At 40.1% G+C, this 21,119-nt stretch overlaps 1 protein-coding gene across 4 annotated transcripts in view; it reads right to left on the bottom strand.

Annotated features, from left to right (window-relative positions):
- Window positions 1-124: 124 nt before the first annotated feature.
- The window catches only part of ApepP (Aminopeptidase P), a 70,707-nt gene continuing 49,712 nt past the window's right edge, over window positions 125-21,119 (bottom strand). For all 4 annotated transcript variants that reach the window (XM_071677009.1, XM_071677010.1, XM_071677007.1 and 1 more), the window contains exons 8-14: window positions 19,017-19,143; window positions 17,787-17,936; window positions 10,856-10,985; window positions 5,860-6,037; window positions 4,660-4,835; window positions 1,253-1,367; window positions 125-408 (exon numbers count right to left, since the gene is read on the bottom strand). In XM_071677009.1, the coding sequence (XP_071533110.1) occupies window positions 386-408; window positions 1,253-1,367; window positions 4,660-4,835; window positions 5,860-6,037; window positions 10,856-10,985; window positions 17,787-17,936; window positions 19,017-19,143 (899 nt within the window). In that variant the 3' untranslated portion in view covers window positions 125-385. The remainder of the gene's footprint in view (window positions 409-1,252; window positions 1,368-4,659; window positions 4,836-5,859; window positions 6,038-10,855; window positions 10,986-17,786; window positions 17,937-19,016; window positions 19,144-21,119) is intronic.

The raw sequence follows: 21,119 nt of genomic DNA, 5'->3' as shown, positions 1-21,119 counted from the left end.
GAAAAAATTTTGTCAAATAACTGTGAGAACATACAGAGAATGGTCCACCTAATTTATCTTTCAAAACTTCATATAACATATATCACACTTAAATAATTCCTTACAGGTAAAGAAAAGTCTAGGAAAATCTACAACAATATACTTTATAAAACTTGCCTATATCACTAAAATACATATCATACAGTTTAATTAAGGACTGTTACAACAATGGCCCATTAAAGATGAAATGAAGTACTGCATTCATTAACAGAAATCTGCTATCAAAATATTTTGTATTAGTTACAAGCAACCCTATCCACTTATAATTCTATCTCTTTCACTATGTCCAGATTCTTCTTCCTGCATTCAAAGTAGTGCAGTGCATGTAGCTTCTTCCCCAAGCATTTCAGCTTTCCACCATTTCTACATCTTAAAAATGAAAAAGACCCAGTAAGAATGCTCCATATATCAGGTGAAATCTGCAATTCAGTCTGGCTAATATACAAATGAAGTAAAAGTAAAATGAACAAATCAATAAAGTTTATGAAACTAATACAGTTGCATTTATGATTTTGTTATCCTATTTTTTCACATCACACAAGCCACTCTCCACAAGCAAGACAATCCCCAATAAATATATTCTATTAGTCCTTCTTAGTGCATTTTTCATCTAATCCCTATAATTCTTGCTTAGCCAATGACAATTCTTAATTCAAAAAATGCAAAACTGACATTAACTGCACTGGGTTAAAACCATACTGATATGAGTTTCATTCTTGTGGAAAATCTAAAAGGAAATTAAGTTGAACTTATGAATGAACATAATTTGTCCCCGAAGATGTTATTCAAATATCCCTACTAGCAGGGCAAACAATAAAGGAAAAAATCTATATTTTCAATTAATCTTAATTAAATTTCTTTGCAGTTTTATGGTATTCAAAGTAAAATACTTATTCTAGATTTAACCCTAGACAAGGCAAAACATTTTCACATATTCAGTCAACAATATAATGAATATATTTCATGATTTGGAAGTACTTATGTATTTCCAGTATCAGACTAAATCAAATCTTTTTAACATGACAATAATCACTGAGGGACATCTCTTCTAAAGTAATTCAAACAATTATCAATAATCATATATAATCAGAAATATAGCAAAAAAATTATCAGATATGCAACAGTTAAATAAGAAAATTCCAACAAGTCTCACTCTTTCCATTCAGCCACTTCTCATGGAATTTCAACTGTAAAACAGTACACATAAACTAACCAATTGGCTCAGTTTCCCGGACAAGCCAATTATAGGCATCCTTGTATCCCTGCTGAAGCAAGTATTCTCCCACTTTTTCCCGACATTCTGCATGATAACTATTAAGCCAATCAATCTGTATAGGATAGATCATCATATTACTTCCAAAAGTCCATATAACAATGATAAAAAAAATCAACTAGTATCAACTAGAACTTTGTTATACAGCAGAGGATAACAGAATATAAACCTTTTTCATACATTTGCCTTTTCCCACATTAGCAAAGTAGCACCAGGAACAAACAAAGAAATGGCCTAATTAACTAACATCCACCCTTTAGATGTTATGTGTATTGCAAGAAAGTAGCACCAGGAACAAACAAAGAAATGGCCTAATTAACTCACATCCACCCTTTAGATGTTATGTGTATTGCAACTATTTCACAGCCCCAGATCCATAATCAGTCCCCTCAGACCTTACTGTGCTTTCCCCCGGCTACTTCATATGCCTTGGCTCAGCACAGTGACAGCACGTCATCCTCCGTACTATGCATCACTCCCTCGTGCTCAAACCCTTGCACAACTTGCACCCTTGTATATGTTCAGGTCCTGAACTTTAAAAGCATCTTTCACTCCATCCTCTTTGGTTTTTCCCTTTTCCTTGTTCCTTTCACTTCTGACATTTTTACCCTCTTAGTCATTCTATCCTCACTTACCCTCCACATGTGTCCAATCAATTTCAGAATACCCTCTTCAGCTCTCTTATACTTACTCCGCTTACTACACCAGTCTTTTACCCCATAATTTCTTTTCCTCGTGACACCACAAATCATATCCTAAGACATTTCATTACCAGCACATTCACCCTATCTTTTCCAGCTTTGTCTAAGCCCACACCTCACAACTAAATAGCGGAGACAGGACTACAATACCATCAGACATACCCAACTTTGTCACACTCACCCATCCTATGGCTGATTTTGGCTCCTAAGGTGTCAATCACTGCCAGATTCACTCCCAAGTATCTAAAATACTCCACTTTCTCCAAGTTGTCTTCAATCACACTTCAAATATCCTGTCTCTTTCCAATACTACACCTAATAACCTTGCTATCATTTGTATATACCTTCAACTTTCTTTCACACACACTCCCAAACTCACACACCAGCCTCTGCAGTTTCTTGTTCAAATCTGCCATCAGCACTGTACGGTCAGCAACCAAGTTCCTTACTTAAGTTTCCTTTCCAAGCTCACTCACTCTCACCACTCTCTTCTCCCCAACATTCTCTCTTCTTTTTTGAAAACCTCTACAAATCTCCACCTACCCTCCACAAGACAGTGATCGGACATCCCTCCAGCTGCTCCTCTTAGCACATTAACATCCAAAAGTCTCTCTTTTACATGCCTATCAATCAATACATAATCCAATAATGCCCTTTGACCATCTCTCCTACTCACATATGTGTACTATGTATATCCCTCATTTTAAACCAGATATTCCCGATCACCAGTCTTTTTTCAGCACACAAAGCCACAAGCTCTTCACCATTTCATTCATAACACTGAATACCCCATGTACACCAATCATACCCTCAACTGCCACATTACTCACCTTCGCATTCAAATCACCCATCACTAATACCTGGTCTCATGCACCAAAGGTGCTGACACACTCACTCAGCTGCTCCCAAAACACTTGCCTCTCATGATCTTTCTTCTCATGAGCAGGTGCATAAGCACCAATATTCGCCCACCTCTCTCCATGCACTTTCAGTTTTACCCACATGAACCTAGAATTTACTTTTTCACACTATCACACACTTCCACAACTCCTGCTTCAGAAATAGTGCTACTCCTTCCTTAGTTCTTGTCCTCTCACCAACCTCTGATTTTACTCCCAAGACTTTTCCAAACCACACTTCCCCTTTACCATAGAGCTTCGTTTCACTCAGAGCCAGAACATCTAGGTTTCTTTCTTCAAACATACTACCTATCTCTCGTTTCTTCTCATCTTGGTTATATCCACACACATTCAGACGCCCTAATCTGAGCCTTCGAGGAGGATGAGCACTTCCCACTCGACTCCTTCTTGTTTCCTCTTTTAGAAATTGAGATACAAGAAAAGAAGGATTTCCAGCCCATCCGCTCCTACCCCCTTTAGTCACCTTCTACGACATGCAGGGAATACATAGGAGGCATTCTTTCTCTCCTATCAGTTATATCAGTGGTTTTTGCTCTCATTATGCCCTTTTAACTCTTTAAAGACAATTATTGTAGCACCTGTGTTCTAACAGTACCAAGAAGTTAACATGGGGTCTAAGTTCTTGTCCATTCACCAACATAATTAGCACCAGCGAAAAAATCTGGAAGCATCATTACCCACATAAAATAAGGGAAGAAAGTACAGCCTAAGCAAGTTCCAATCCCCCATATTAAGTTAGTGGCTAATCAGTAACAAACCCAGGGGCGCTAATCATAATAACAATGATTCAGCTGATTATCCCTGTGGATAGCAGAGGAAGAATACTGCCAAAGTATTTCCTGCATGTTGTACAAGACTAGACTGAGAAGAGAGGGAGAGAGGGATGGAAATCTTCCCTTCCTATAATGGTTTCCCAAAGAAGCAACAAAAGAAAGAGAAAAATGAAGATCTTTTATCCTCTAGGCCTTAATGATCTGTGCCTTTGTGCAGTGGCACCACAATTGCATTCCTCCAGTCCTCAGGCACCTCACCATGATCTATACATAAATATATATATTCACCTCATCTCTTATGAAATTCAGCTGCAATATCATTCACTCCAGCCACCTCACCACATTTCATATTACACAAGGCTTTCACCACCTCCTCACTTAACCAACTTTCCATTACTCCTTTACTTCACATACCTCCCCAACACAAATACCCTATATCTGTAATCCCATCATTAAATACATTCAACAATCCTTTACAATACTCTCTCCATCTCCTCCTCATATCATAACATGCTACCATTTCCCCATTTTCCCCCTTCACGGATGTTCCCCTTTTCTCACCCTATTAACCTTCTTCCAAAACAATCTTATTCATTCTGAAGCCAACTGATGCTTGCACACCCCAACTCTCATTTGCCTCCTTCTTCAACCCCTGTACCTTCCTCTTGACCTGCTATTCACCTGCACATCTCCCGAACATTTGCACTCTTTCCCTGCACCACCTACATACCAGCATTTTCTCTTAAACAAAAAAGTACATCAAAAACACATTTCTAAATATTCTATATAATATAAATGGACATAAACTACATGCAAATAACATTTGAAAACCAGAAAACATTAATTCAAACCCTACTTAGTCACAGGCATGCTGGACTGGAGATTTTCTACTTATAATGAGCCTTCAGTTTATCATTTAGGTCAGAAAATTTAAGAACTAATGCCAATCTTACCTCTTTCTTTGTCAGCATAGATGGATCAATTAACTTGGTCTGGATGGGTACTAAGGTGACAGTTTTGAAGGTAAGGAAGCCTCGTTCCCGATAATTATGACGAGTCTCAGCCTTAATAATCCTCACAATATTTTCAATTCGGATCCCAAACTTCTCATCTTCATAATACCCAGGTTCTGAGAAATCATTTTTAAAAATAAAGGTCTTATTTCTGTAATCTAATTAATCTAATACAGGACACCATCAGATATATAAGCCAGTACAAACCCACTGGTAACAAACTACTAACAGTAAACAAGTCAGGATAGGTTATATGACCACATGGTAAAGTTAGAATAAGAGGGAAAGAAGAAATGAATCTGTGAAAAGGTAATGTGGTGTGAGAGAAAGAAAATGAAAGTGATCCTGACATGAGGAGAGATAGACTGGAAGGGGTGACAACATTTAAGTATTTGGAAGTTATCTTGGGTGAGTTTAGTGATACAGAAGGAGAGATAAGAGAGGGAGAAGTAGAGGGTAGAAGAGTCACTAGGTCCCTTAAGAGAATAAAGGAGGGTAGATATGGAGGTATGGAAGTGAATAAAGAATTAAGGGACAGCATAGTCCTCCCAACCCTGATCTATGCAACCAAAACATGGACATGGGATGAGTTACAGAGGTCAAGAATCCAGGCTGTGGAAATGAGTTATTTGAGAGGAGCATGGAATGAGAAATTCAAAAGACGTTTTATTTATCAGCTTTAATCTAATGGATTTTCAAAATCTTTAAATGCTATGTTTTCTGCTTTTTCTTAGAAACCTTTTCAGATCACTTCGAGATTACTTTCTTACACCTAACTGCCTTTTCCACTAAGTGGGTCAGGAATAAGTGAGCCTCATTAGACATATTCAATCTCTAGCTGTCTTGTACACTTACCAATACCAGAGCCTTTATCTTAATGTCATCACTAAACCATCTCAGATACTATGGACTATGTGATGCATTTATTGTCAATACTAAACCATCTCAGATACTATGGACTATGTGATGCATTTATTGTCAATACTAACATAAACTCTAAAACTTTTCACATAATAAATTTCTCAAAACTCCTCCCAGGTAAATGCTGTATAATCAAAAGAAATGAAATGACTGGTCAAAGTATCACAAAGAGAACATATCAGCAATGAAGATACTACAAAAATGCAGCATATGACTTACCATCTGAAAGAAACATGCCCTCTTGAAGGCCTGGATCATCTGGGTATGAACGCCAAGACACCCCCATTGGACCTTCATGAACATTAAGGTACATCCCTATTCCATGACTAGTGCCATGGCTATAATCTAAGCCTACATCCCAGAGTGATTTTCGAGCAAGGGAGTCCAAGCAGTTTCCCTGTTTAAGAATATGTAATTTATGGACATGAATTGAAATACACATCAATTTACACAGACTTACACATCAATGTAAACAAAAATGTATACTTATACCTATTTCTACAGCCTTTAAGAATTAATAAAACTTTTACTCCTAATGATAAAAGATAAAATATCTTAGTTCTATATACATAATTGACAAACAAGTATATACAGATTTTCATTTCTCATCAAGTCAAAGACACTGGGGAGATTTCATTTTTCAAACTTAAAACTCCACATCTATAATTTGCAGATGAACATGCCAAACTGTAACTTGGCTGCATTTGCTCTCATAAACATCAGGAAATACCAATTCCTTCGTTTTCTTAAGTCTCATTCTTTTAATGTTTCCAATTAACATATTGAATAAGCACATTCACTGTTCACTGCAACCTCAATCTAAACCTCATAACCATTCTTTCATGCACACTAACTCTGAACTTCCTCCTTTCACACCTTTTCCCAAACTCAGGAACCAGTTTTGTAGGTTTCTATTTGAGTCAACCATCAAAGCTATGTTATCTGCAAAAAGCAACCACCCCCCCTCAAGAAACCCCACATCTAGCACACTGTAGAACTGCCCCTCTCTCTCCCCTAACATCTAACTCCTTCACCAGATTAGGCACCAATGATGACATCACTCAACCTTGACATGGACCCATTGTCACCTTGAACAAATCCTCCTCCTCCTTTCCTTCATCCACAGATGCCTTTCTTGATGAAAACTTATCAATGATTTCCATAACACATGGTACTCCATCAGCCCTATCACAAGCTTTCTCCAGACCAATACATTTCACATACAAGTCTCTCTTTTTCTATCTTTTTCTAAGTATTTCATATATTAATCATTCAAAGCAAACACATGGTCCACATATCATGTACTATCCCTACAGCCAAATTGCTCCTCCCTAGTCTGACACTATGTGCATGGCACAACCCTTTTACTCACCATTCTCCCTTTTCTGCAGGCATTACTCTGGTTTTTATTTCCAAGAGCTGGCTCCATGTGGGCCCCTACCACTAGGCAGATCATGCAATACTTGGCAAGGTGCCACATCATGTGATTACTGTGTGGCCACTGGCAAGTCATGGGTGGGCCATTTTGATAACTATTTCTTCCCTTACACCTCGAAGCTTTAAAACTCTCTACCTTCTCATGTCGTCTTTCCCAACAACTATGACCTGGCACATTTTCAAAGACAGGTTTTTCCACTTCCTCCAAAATTTTTAAATACTTTCTCTTGTCTTTTCTTTTTCCCTTTCATAATTCTCTGTATATTTCAATTAGGGCCTGACCTTGATGTGGACTTTTGTCCACGATTGAAGCCTCAAACATAAAAAAAAAAAAAATACCATGTATACTCTACATACACAGAGCATTCACTTTTCTCTCCCTTGTTTTCATATAATGTCCCTATACACACATTCTACCAATCCTCAGACACCTTACCTTGTGCAACACTTATACTGAAAATCCTTTTCAACTGACCAATTAACATTTTCACCCACTCCCTCAAGAAATTCAACTGCAATCCCTGTAGTGATTGGAAACTAAAGTCAACACTCTTAAATCACAATGCATGAAATAACGATCCACTCATTTCCAACCCTGAATCTGAAATATGGATTAATTAAATATATAATATCAACACACATGACCAAAGTATACTGTAATTTACCTATGACAGTATTTAGATATCAATTTATTTATTCATCATTTATCTATTATGCTTTGTCGCTGTCTCCCACGTTAGCGAGGTAGCGCAAGGAAATAGACGAAAGAATGGCCCAACCCACCCACATACACTTGTATATACATACACGTCCACACACAGCACATATACATACCTATACATCTCAACGTATACATATATATATATATATATATACACACAAACATATACATATATACACAGGTACATAATTCATACTGTCTGTCCTTATTCATTCCCATCGCCACACCGCCACACATGAAATGACAACCCCCTCCCCCACATGTGTGCAAGGTAGTGCTAGGAAAAGACAACAAAGGCCACATTCGTTCACACTCAGTCTCTAGCTGTCATGTATAATGCACCGAAACCACAGCTCCCTTTCCACATCCAGGCCCCATAAAACTTTCCATGGTTTACCTCAGACGCTTCACATGCCCTGGCTCAATCCACTGACAGCACGTCAACCCCAGTATACCACATCGTTCCAATTCACTCTATTCCTTGCACATCTTTCACCCTCCTGCAAGTTCAGGCCTCGATCACTCAAAGTCTTTTTCACTCCATCTTTCCACCTCCAGTTTGGTCTCCTACTTCTCCTCGTTCCCTCCATCTCTGACACATATATCCTCTTTGTCAATCTTTCCTCACTCATTCTCTCCATGTGACCAAACCATTTCAAAACACCCTCTTCTGCTCTCTCAATCATACTCTTTTTATTACCACACATCTCTCTTACCCTTTCATTACTTACTCGATCAAACCACCTCACACCACATACTGTCCTCAAAAATCTCATTTCCAGCACATCCATCCTCCTCCACACAACTCTATCTATAGCCCACGCCTCGCAACCAGATAACATTATTGGAACCACTATTCCTTCAAACATACCGTTTTTGCTTTCCAAGATAACGTTCTAGACTTCCATACATTTTTCAACGCTCCCAGAACTTTTGCCCCCTCCCCCACTCTATAATTTACTTCCGCTTCCATGGTTCCACCTGCTGCCAAATCCACTCCCAGATATCTAAAACACTTCACTTCCTCCAGTTTTTCTCCATTTAAACTTACCTCCCAACTGACTTGACCCTCAACCCTACTGTACCTAATAACCTTGCTCTTATTCACATTTACTCTCAGCTTTCTTCTTTCACACACTTTACCAAACTCAGTCACCAGCTTCTGCAGTTTCTCACAAGAATCAGCCACCAGTGCTGTATCATCATCGAACAACAATTGACTCACTTCCCAAGCTCTCTCATCCACAACAGACTGCATACTTTCCCCTCTTTCCAAAACTCTTGGATTTACCTCCCTAACAACCCCATCCATAAACAAATTAAACAACCATGGAGACATCACACACCCCTGCAGCAAACCAACATTCACTGAGAACCAATCACTTTCCTCTCTTCCTACACGTACACATGCCTTACATCCTCGATAAAAACTTTTCACTGCTTCTAACAACTTACCTCCCAAACCATATATTCTTAATACCTTCCACAAAGCATCTCTATCAACTCTTATCATATGCCTTCTCCAGATCTATAAATGCTAAGTATTTCTCACAAACATTCTCAAAGCAAACACCTGATCCACACATCCTCTACCACTTCTGAAACCACACTGCTCTGTACATACCTTCACCCTCTCAATCAATACCCTCCCGTATAATTTCCCAGGAATTCTCAACAAACTTATACCTCCGTAATTTGAGCACTCACTCTTATCTCCTTTGCCTTTGTACAATGGCACTATGCAAGCATTCCGCCAGTCCTCAGGCACCTCACCATGAGTCATACATACATTAACTAACCTTACCAACCAGTCAACGATACAGTCACCCCCTTTTTTTTAATAAATTCCACTGCAATACCATCCAAACCCACCTGCCTTGCCGGCTTTCATCTTCCGCGAAACTTTTACTACCTCTTCTATGTATACCAAATCATTCTCCCTAACCCTCTCACTTTGCACACCACCTCGACAAAAGCACCCTATATCTGCCACTCTATCAGTAAACACATTCAACAAACATCACCACTACTTGTTATCACCTCCCCATTAGCCCCCTTCACCGATGTTCCCAATTGTTCCCTTGTCTTACGCACTTTATTTACCTCCTTCCAAAACATCTTTTTATTCTCCCTAAAATTTAATGATACTCTCTCACCCCAACTCTCATTTGCCCTCTTTTTTGCCTCTTGTACCTTTCTCTTGACCTCCTGCCTCATTCTTTTATACATCTCCCACTCATTTGCACTATTTCCCTGCAAAAATCATCCAAATGCCTCTCTCTTCTCTTTCACTAATAATCTTACTTCTTCATCCCACCACTCACTACCCTTTCTAATCTGCCCACCTCCCATGCTTCTCATGCCCTAAGTACATCCCATTCCTCCTCCACTCCCCTTATGTCCTTTGTTCTCACCTTTTTCCATTCTGTATTTAGTCTCTCTTGGTTCTTCTTCACACAAATCTCCTTTCCAAGCCCAGGTGCATATGCACCAATAATCACCCATCTCTCTCCATCCACTTTCAGTTTTACCTATATCAATCTAGAGTTTACTTTCTTACACTCTATCACATACTCCCACCACTCCTTTTTCAGTAGTAGTGCTACTCCTTCCCTTCTCTTGTCCTCTCACTAACCCCTGACTTTACTCCCAAAACATTCCTAAACCACTTTTCCCCTTTACCCTTGAGCTTCGTTTCACTCAGAGCCAAAACATCCAGGTTCCTCTCCTCAAACATACTACCTATCTCTCCTTTTTTCTCATCTTAGTTACATCCACACACATTTAGACACCCCAATCTGAGCCTTCAAGGAGGATGAGCACTCCCCACTGACTCCTCCTTCCTTCTGTTTCCCCATTTAGAAAATTAAAATACAAGGAGGGGAGGGTTTCTAGCCCCCTGCTCCCGTCCCCTTTAGTCACTGACAACACTTCCACAGTAAAAAATAAATAAAATTACATAAACAGAAACAGACTCTAGATATCTTTTTTTTCATATCAATGTCTTCCAATAATATCAACAGGGAAATGACAAGTTATTCAAACTAAAGAGCTAACCTTGATCTTTGTCGGAAAGACACATGTAGCCAGGCTTATCACTCCCTTCAGAACTCTAGTGAAGCATTCTTGCATGAATTTTGAAGGAGTACCAAAGTGTAATGTGCGAGTGACATCTGTGGTACCATCCCTAGAATAAATCTATATATCAGATTCACTGTTTGTATACCGAGGTCAATGTGCTGTCAATGAACTGGAACAGGGTATGTAAAACATCTGGGGTAAACTATGGAAAGGTCTGTGGGGCCTGGATGTGGGCAAGAGAGACAGGGTAGTGAGTGGTGGGATGACAAAGTAAAGTTACTAGCGAGAGAGAAGGGAAAGGTGTATAGGTGGTACTTACAGAGAAGGAGACCTAATGGTTGGGAGATGTACAAGAAAATGCAGCTGCAGGTCAAGAGAAAGGTGTTAGGGATGAAAAAAAGGGCAAATTTATGAGAGTTGGGGTAAGTAATTATAAGCAAACTTAAGGAATATTGTTTTGGAAGCAAGCAAATAGTATGAGAAAAACACAAGACGAAATGGAAACACTGGTGAAGGGAGCAAATGGGGAAGTAGTAACAGACAATGATGAGGAGAAGAGGAGATGGAGTGAGTACTTTGAAAGTTTGTTGAATGTGTTTGATGACTGAATGGCAAATGGAAGGTTTCTGGGTCGGGGAGGTAGTTGAAAGAAGAGAGTCTTGGCAATTACTTTGGTGACGTACGAAGAGGTGGAGAAAGCCTCATGTAAGATCAAATGTGGCAAGGAAGCTGGAGTAGATGGCACTGCAGTTGAATTGCTTTAGAAAGGGGGTGGTTGTGCTATTGACTGGTGAGTTAGGATTTTCAGAGTATATATGGACCATGGTGAGGTGTCTGAGGACTGGCAGAATTTTTGTACAGTGCCAATGAATAAAGGTATGGAAGACAGAGATGAGTGGTAGCATATGTGTGGACTAAGTTTCTGCCTTGAAGAATATGTGTGAGAAATAATTAAAGAAACAGAAGGATCTGTACGTAGCACTTATGTATCTGGAGACAGCATAAGACTTCACCAGTTAAGGAGACTCTATTGCCAAGCCACCCCCATGAGGGAGTTCTAGGTGGGAACAGTTGTCAGTGATATAGTTAGATATAAAGCATATGATAGGAGTCACAGGGATGCTTTATGGAAGGTGTTACAAATATATGGTGGGAGGAAAGATACTTGAAGCAGTGAGTGAAATTTTACTAAGAGTGTAAGGCACCAGTGAGAGGAGTTAGGGGAGGGAGAGTGGTTTCGATGAAGGTGGGACTTTGGTAAGGGTGTGTGATATCACCATAGCTGTTAAATTTGTTTATGAATGGGGTGGAAAGTGAGGTAAATGCAATGGTCTTAAGACTGAGGAGCAGGTATGCAGTCTCCAAGTGGTGAGGGAGCCTGAGAAGCGAGTCATTTATTATTTCCTGATGACATAGAGAGATTCCAGAGAGAAACTCCAGAAGTTGGTGTCTGAGTTTAGGATAGTGTGTGAAAGGAGGAGGTCGAGAATGAATCCATGAGGCAAACCAATTCTTTATTCAAAGGAAGTGTGATAACCTCTCCTCTTCATCCAATGATAAATCTTTCTTGTCTACAGCTAAGGGCACTGCTGACAATTTCTGTCACCCTACCTTTCCTTCACCTTCCATTCCAAAGGTAACATAGCTGTCTAAAATCAACACTGGATGACTCTAACATTTCTTCATCCCCTTTTATCAATCCTATGCACCTTCCAGTAATCTCTTTTCAAACTACCTGAAAAGTACTTCTCTCCCTGGACACAAAGTAGGCAGACAGCATCCATCCCCTAGTACTGAACTTGCATCTGTGTTTGCTCATCTACTCAGTTTCTACTTAAAAACCAAAACTTTCCCTTCTTGGAAGCAAGCATTGGTAAACCCTATCACTGAGAAAGGTGACCATTCTAACCCCTCTAACTATCATCCTGTTATGTTGACATGAACCATTTCCAAAGTCTTTGAATCCCCCCTCAACTCCCATATCCTTAGACATCTTGAATCTCAGTTTTCTCTCTGGTCACCAGTATGGCTTCTGAGATCCAGTGGTGATACTCTCTCCAATCTTACTAATGCCTGGTCATCATCTCTGAAAGATTTTGTGGAATCCTATGTAGTTGCCCCTGACATACACAAAGCACAAAGCATTTGACAGTGTGGCACTGGATCTCATCTTTAAGCTACCCTCTTTTGGCATCCCTCCCTCGCTTTGTTCCCTCTTATCTTCCTCTCAGGTCAATCTATCTCTGTGACTGTTGATGGATCAGCCTCTCCTCCTTTCTCCATCTACAGAAGTGTCCCTCAAGATTCTATCCTCTCTCCAACACTTTTTCTCCTTTTCATCAATGATTTCCTTTCTTCCACAAATAACCAAATACACCCATGCACTGATGACTCAACACTGCATTCCTCTACATCCTTCAATTCAGCTCCTTCTTCTCTTACTCAATCTGCATCTTATCTTGTCACAACTTCCTCAATAAACTTCCTCAACATGGGCAAGTTTAATGTCTTCCAGACCCAGTTTCTACCCTACTCTCTATCAGAAACTCCTCACAAATTTCCTCCTTCCTTTGATAGTTCTGTAATTCCACCTCCTGACTGAATGAACATACTTGGTATTAGTGATACATACACACTTTCTTGGAAATCCCAAATTACAGAAGTAATCAAGCCTGCCTATAAGAAACTGGGAGTCCTGTTTAGTCCTGTTTTCTTCTCAACAGCTGCTATGCTCATACACAAGTCTGATCCATCCTTGTATGGATTACTGCTCTTACATCTAGGGTAGTTCTAGCTCTGCATCCGTACTTGAGAGAGTAGAGTTGAAAACAGTCCAACTTGAAAACTCTCTCAGGCTAACTTCAAACCTTAACCTTCTTGTCCTATGCTGCAAAAGTGGTTCCTTTTCCCTCTTCTAAAGGTGTAATATTACTTTGGTTTTTGCTTCTGAAAGCTGGCTGCTTGAGTGCCCTCACCACTTGCTGGACCAACAAATCCTCAGCAAGCAACTACATCACATGACTGCCGTGTAGGATAATGGGAACTTGAGGGTAGGCCATTTTCATAACTGTTTCTTTCCCTACACCTCGAACCTTTAAAACTCCCTACCCTCTCATGTCTTTCTTCCAGAATTTGTAAATACTTTCTCTTATCTCTTCTTTTTCCCTTTTATTAACCTCTATATTTCAATTAAGGCCTGGTCTTGGTAAGGACTTTTGTTCATGACTGGAGCCTCCATTGGAAAAAAAAGTTTATAAGGTTTAGCAGTGCAGAGAGACAGTGCGTTTGAATGGAGAAAACTTGGAGGAAGAGAGGTGTTTTAGATACCTGCAAGTGGACATAGGAGCAAATGGAACCATGTAAGTGAAGGTGAGTTATAGGGTGGGTGAGGAGGTAAAGGTTCAGGGAGCATTGAGGAATGTGTGGGTAGAGAGGTGTAATGAAATGGTTGGGACATATGGAGAGTGAGTGAGAAGTTGACAAAATGGATATGTCAGAAGTGAAGAAGACATGGAGAGGGGTTAGACTAAACTGGAGATGAAAAAATGGAGTGAAAAATATCTTATGTGTCTGGGACCTGAACACACAAAGCTGGAGCTATGAGGTATACATGGAGCTACATACTCTCAAAGAATTGAACCAGGGCATATGAAGTGGCAGGTTACACCAAGAAGAGGTCTACAAGGCCTGGTTGTGGATACAGGGCTGTTATCTTGGTGCATTATATATGACAGCTAGAGAGCAAATAATAGAACAGATAAGCTTCCTAAAATTACCATTAGTGAAGGGAGCTAATGGGGAGGTGATAACAAGTAGTGGTGATGTGAGAAGGAGATGGAGTGAGTATTTTGAAGGTTTGTTGAATGTGTTTGATGATAGAGTGGCAGATATAGGGTGTTTTGGTCTAGGTGGTGTGCAAAGTGAGAGGGTTAGGGAGAATGATTTGGTAAACAGAGAAGAGGTAGTAAAAGCTTCGCGGAAGATGAAAGCCGGCAAGGCAGCGGGTTTGGATGGTATTGCAGTGGAATTTATTAAAAAAAGGGGGTGACTGTATTGTTGACTGGTTGGTAAGATTATTTAATGTATGTATGACTTATGGTGAGGTACCTGAGGATTGGTAGAATGCTTGCATATTGCCACTGTACAAAGGCAAAGGGGATAAAAGTGAGTGCTCAAATTACAGAGGTATAAGTGTGGTTTCAGAAGTGGTAGAGGATGTGTGGATCAGGTGTTTGCTTTGAAGAATGTATGTGAGAAATACTTAGAAAAGCAAATGGATTTGTATGTAGCATTTCTGGATCTGGACAAGGCATTTGATAGAGTTGATAGAGATGCTCTGTGGAAGGTATTAAGAATATATGGTGTGGGAGGCAAGTTGTTAGAAGCAGTGAAAAGTTTTTATCGAGGATGTAAGGCATGTGTACATGTAGGAATAGAGGAAAGTGATTGGTTCTCAGTGAATGTTGGTTTGCTTCAGGGGTGCGTTATGTCTCCATGATTGTTTAATTTGTTTATGGATGGGGTTGTTAGGGAGGTAAATCCAAGAGTTTTGGAAAGAGGGGAAAGTATGCAGTCTGTTGTGGATGAGAGAACTTGGGAAGTGAGTCAGTTGTTGTTCAATGATGATACAGAGCTGGTGGCTGATTCGGGTGAGAAACTGCAGAAGCTGGTGACTGAGTTTGGTAAAGTGTGTGAAAGAAGAAAGCTGAGAGTAAATGTGAATAAGAGCAAGGTTATTAGGTACAGTAGGGTGGAGGGACAAGTCAATTGGGAGGTAAGTTTGAATGGAGAAAAACTGGAGGAAGTGAAGTGTTTTAGATATCTGGGAGTGGATTTGGCAGCGGATGGAACCATGGAAGTGGAAGTAAATCATAGAGTGGGGGAGGGGGCGAAAGTTCTGGGAGCGTTGAAAAATGTATGGAAGTATAGAACGTTGTCTTGGAAAGCAAAAATAGGTATGTTTGAGGGAATAGTGGTTCCAACAATGATATATGGTTGCGAGGCGTGGGCTATAGATAGAGTTGTGCGGAGGAGGGTGGACGTGCTGGAAATGAGACATTTGAGGACAATAAGTGGTGTGAGGTGGTTTGATCGAGTAAGTAATGAAAGGGTAAGAGATGTGTGGTAATAAAAAGAAAGTGGTTGAGAGAGCAGAAGAGGGTGTTTTGAAATGGTTTGGTCACATGAAGAGAATGAGTGAGGAAAGACTGACAAAGAGGATATATGTGTCAGAGGTGGAGGGAACGAGAAGTGGGAGACCAAACTGGAGGTGGAAAGATGGAATGAAAAAGATTTTGAGTGACCAGGGCCTGAACATGCAGGAGGGTGAAAGGCGTGCAAAGAATAGAGTGAATTGGAACGATGTGGTATACCGGGGTCAACGTGCTGTCAATGGATTGAACCAGGCTATGTGAAGCGTCTGGGGTAAACCATGGAAAGTTTTGTGGGGCCTGGATGTGGAAAGGGAGCTGTGGTTTTGGTGCATCATACATGACAGCTAGAGACTGAGTGTGAACAAATGTTGCCTTTGTTGTCTTTTCCTAGCGCTATCTCACGCACATGCTGGGGGAACGGGTTGTTATTTCCCGTGTGGCGGTGTGGTGACAGGAATGAATAAGGGCAGACAGTATGAATTATGTACATGTGTATATATGTATATGTCTGTTTGTGTATGTATATATGCATACATTGAGATGTATAGGTATGTATATGTGAGTGTGTGGTCGTGTATGTATACACATGTGTATGTTGGTGGGTTGGGCCATTCTTTCATCTGTTTCCTTGCAGTAACTCGCTAACGCGGGGGACAGCGACAAAGTATAATAAAAATAAATATAAATGTGAATAAGAGCAAGGTTATTAGGTACAGTAGGGTTGAGGGACAAATCAATTGGGAGGTAAGTCTGAATGGAGAAAAACTGGAGGAAGTGAAGTATTTTAGATATCTGGGAGTGGATTTGGCAGTGGATGGAACCAAGGAAGCAGTAGTGAATCATAGGGTGGGAGAGGGGGCGAAAGTTCTGGGAGCGTTGAAGAATGTGTGGAAGACGAGAACATTATCTCGGAAAGCAAAAATGGGTATGTTTGAAGGAATAGTGGTTCCAAAAATGTTGTATGGTTGCGAGGCGTGGGCTATGGATAGAGTTGTGTGCAGGAGGATGGATGTGCTGGAAATGAGATGTTTGAGGACAATGTGTGGTGTGAGGTGGTTTGATCAAGTAAGTAACGTAAGGGTAAGAGAGATGTGTGGAAATAAAAAGAGCGTGGTTGAGAGAGCAGAAGAGGGTGTTTTGAAATGGTTTGGGCACATGGAGAGAATGAATGAGGAAAGATTGACCAAGAGGATATATGTGTCAGAGGTGGAGGGAACGAGGAGAAGTGGGAGACCAAATTGGAGGTGGAAAGATGGAGTGAAAAAGATTTTGTGTGATCGGGGCCTGAACATGCAGGAGGGTGAAAGGAGGGCAAGGAATAGAGTGAATTGGAGCGATGTGGTATACTGGGGTTGACGTACTGTCAGTGGATTGAATCAGGGCATGTGAAGCGTCTGGAGTAAACCATGGAAAGCTGTGTAGGTATGTATATTTGCGTGTGTGGACGTATGTATATACATGTGTATGGGGGTGGGTTGGGCCATTTCTTTCGTCTGTTTCCTTGCGCTACCTCGCAAACGCGGGAGACAGCGACAAAAAAAAAAAAACTACCATATGCTTTAAATATCCATTTCAACATAATTCATTAACAATAATGTTTACAAAGAAGTCTTTAGCATCATATTGATAAAAAAAACTGTCTTCTCATCTTTTACAGGCCCACAAGTAATCTTCTAATTGTAATAAAATCAAAGTGAAATCTTCTAATTGTGATAAAATCAAAGTGAGCATTGAATATGGAAGCTATTCCTCACCTGTACTGTCCACCAGAATCACAGAGATAGGGCTCATCAGTGATAATTTTACGGTCAGTCTCAGGAGTAGGAGAGTAGTGAATCACAGAAGCATTTGGCCCCACAGATGAAATGGTAGTAAAACTAAGACTAGCAAAATTCTCTTGTTCCCTGTGAAAAAATACAAATAAGTTTAAATAACGTCATCCTACATCTGTACATAAAAATTCTGAAATGATTAATGAATGTACTAAATGGCAATGTGAAAATCACATCTAACTTTTAGCAGATGTTTAAAAAGCTGGATGTGAGCCTATGAATAGCATGTTTTCAGGCTAGACTCCAACTGGCCCTCATCCAAGTAGTTCTCGCATGAGGAGCTGGATTACCTTATGGAAGGAATGGGTACTTCTCCACCATAAAGTCATTTCTTTCATTTGGTGTACCTCTCCACAACTCCATGCTAATCCATTTACACAAGGATTCTACTTTAGTCTATGCTATACAGTTGGAATATGAAAAATGTTACTTGACATAATACCATGATGTTCATCAGCTGATAACTTTTGCATAAAATCACTCAAGCCACAAAGACTTTTGTCAGCATGAGATTCAGGATCTCTCTCCAGTAAGGACACCTGTTGACTGATGTGTTGCTTTATCCCCTCGAGCAAGGGTTTAAAAGCCTTAACACTTGTACCAGTTTGGTATTAACTCCAAACCAGCTAACAATGTAAGAAAAACTGAAATTCCATTTAAGCCAGCCAGCACACTTGAATACAGCCTGCCAGACTCCTAACACCATTTTCTAATTGTACACAATAAACAAATTCAAATGCACATTATCCATATAGATGGATTCCATCACAGAAAGTGTATATTAATCTCTTTATTGCTTAATCAGATGCAATAAAAATATGATTTCTTCAATTCACTCATGTTGCTACAATTTATTTCTATGCTTACTAGCATCATGTTCAAAACCCCTAATGGAGGCTGGACTGCACCTTTAACTCAGAACCAAAATTACAAGAGAGGCCAGTTCAAAGTGACCTCATGTACTATGAATTTATAAACCAAAAATACAGCACAATCTGAAGGGTTTCCCACAAGAAAATCTTGACTGGGGACAAAAAGCATTTATGAAAGGATTTTACATATGTGAAGCATTTCATATACAGAAATAGCTCATTCAGTCTTTTCAATGAGTAATTTTGCTCTGGTTATTATAACAGATAAACCTAAACTCACTCTCTGAACTTCTGTAGACGGTCAGCACCAGAGATCTCAGTCTGAGTACCCTTGACAGCCTCCTTCTCAAGCCAACAAAAGTAACAACACAGGGCTGCTCCGTCACGGATGTGGCAAGCCTCCATTCCTATAAATGGAAACAAGCTTTCAATAATTTACTCTTTTATGTACAGTAACTGACAAGCAGCTGAAGAAAACTTGGCAAAGCTCTTCCATCAGTGATTTTAGCAGCTAAACCAGAAGTGTATTCCATGGAACTTGTGATGCTAGTAATGTAACACAGTACTGGGAGTGAAACACAACTGGGTGAAAATACTGTCTGAAAACATTAAAAACGTCTGTATCAAGGTTAATGGCCAAAGGAATAATTTTCTTCCAAGTTATAAGCTAAATTCAAGAACAATTACATGCAAAGTCTGAACCAGAGTTATGACTTATGCAACCACATTCTTTAAAAGCTGGAAAAACAAATGTAGAAAGTTTCAAGAGAATCTAATTTGCACTTTCCAAGCTATGACCAAAGTTAAATTGCAAACTAAAATGTGATCCCAACAATGGACAGATGGACTGATGATGAACAGAGATTGATCCCTAAGTATCTGCCACACTACACAGGCAACACAAAATCAAAACATGCCTTCTTCAACTGCAATACTCTCAAATATGAATGGTACAGAATCAAGATAACATGATTAAATCACAGACCACTCTTAAACACAAGTAGTCATCTGGGTACTGGACCTCCACTGCACACTTAATTAGTCCGACTTCTTCACACATAGCCAAGCCAAACCAGCTCCCATAATCAGTCTGCCTAGTCTATGAGCTTGGGCATGCCTTTCTTTGTCCTGTAAACTGTCATGGAGAAACCTTGTGTTCTAGGTTTACTAAAAATATATAATGTACAACATGTATTGTTGACTGGTTGGTAAAGTTATTTAATGTATGTATGACTCATGGTGAGGTGCCTGAGGATTGGAGGAATGCATGCATAGTGCCATTGTACAAAGGCAAAGGGGATAAGAGTGAGAGCTCAAATTACAGAGGTATAAGTTTGTTGAGTATTCCTGGTAAATTATAAGGGAGGGTATTGATTGAGAGGGTGAAGGCATGTACAGAGCATCAGATTGGGGAAGAGCAGTGTGGTTTCAGAAGTGGTAGAGGATGTGTGGATCAGGTCTTTGCTTTGAAGAATGTATGTGAGAAATACTTAGAAAAGCAAATGGATTTGTATGTAGCATTTATGGATCTGGAGAAGGCATATGATAGAGTTGATAGAGATGCTCTGTGGAAGGTATTAAGAATATATGGTGTGGGAGGCAAGTTGTTAGAAGCAGTGAAAAGTTTTTATCGAGGAAGTAAGGCATGTGTACGTGTAGGAAGAGAGGAAAGTGATTGGTTCTCAGTGAATGTAGGTTTGCGGCAGGGGTGTGTGATGTCTCCATGGTTGTTTAATTTGTTTATGGATGGGGTTGTTAGGGAGGTGAATGCAAGAGTTTTGGAAAGAGGGGCAAGTATGAAGTCTGTTGGGGATGAGAGAGCTTGGGAAGTGAGTCAGTTGTTGTTAGCTGATGATACAGCGCTGGTGGCTGATTCATGTGAGAAACTGCAGAAGCTGGTGACTGAGTTTGGTAAAGTGTGTGAAAGAAGAAAGTTAAGAGTAAATGTGAATAAGAGCAAGGTTATTAGGTACAGTAGGGTTGAGGGTCAAGTCAATTGGGAGGTGAGTTTGAATGGAGAAAAACTGGAGGAAGTGAAGTGTTTTAGATATCTGGGAGTGGATCTGGCAGCGGATGGAACCATGGAAGCAGAAGTGGATCATAGGGTGGGGGAGGGGGCGAAAATTCTGGGAGCCTTGAAGAATGTGTGGAAGTCGAGAACATTACCTCGGAAAGCAAAAATGGGTATGTTTGAAGGAATAGTGGTTCCAACAATGTTGTATGGTTGCGAGGCGTGGGCTATGGATAGAGTTGTGCGCAGGAGGATGGATGTGCTGGAAATGAGATGTTTGAGGACAATGTGTGGTGTGAGGTGGTTTGATCGAGTAAGTAACGTAAGGGTAAGAGAGATGTGTGGAAATAAAAATAGCGTCGTTGAGAGAGC

Source organism: Panulirus ornatus, chromosome 24 (assembly GCF_036320965.1).
Source record: "Panulirus ornatus isolate Po-2019 chromosome 24, ASM3632096v1, whole genome shotgun sequence".
Lineage (NCBI taxonomy): Eukaryota > Metazoa > Arthropoda > Malacostraca > Decapoda > Palinuridae > Panulirus > Panulirus ornatus.
The sequence above is the reverse complement of the archived record's forward strand: the minus strand, read 5'-3'. Positions and strand labels throughout refer to the sequence as shown.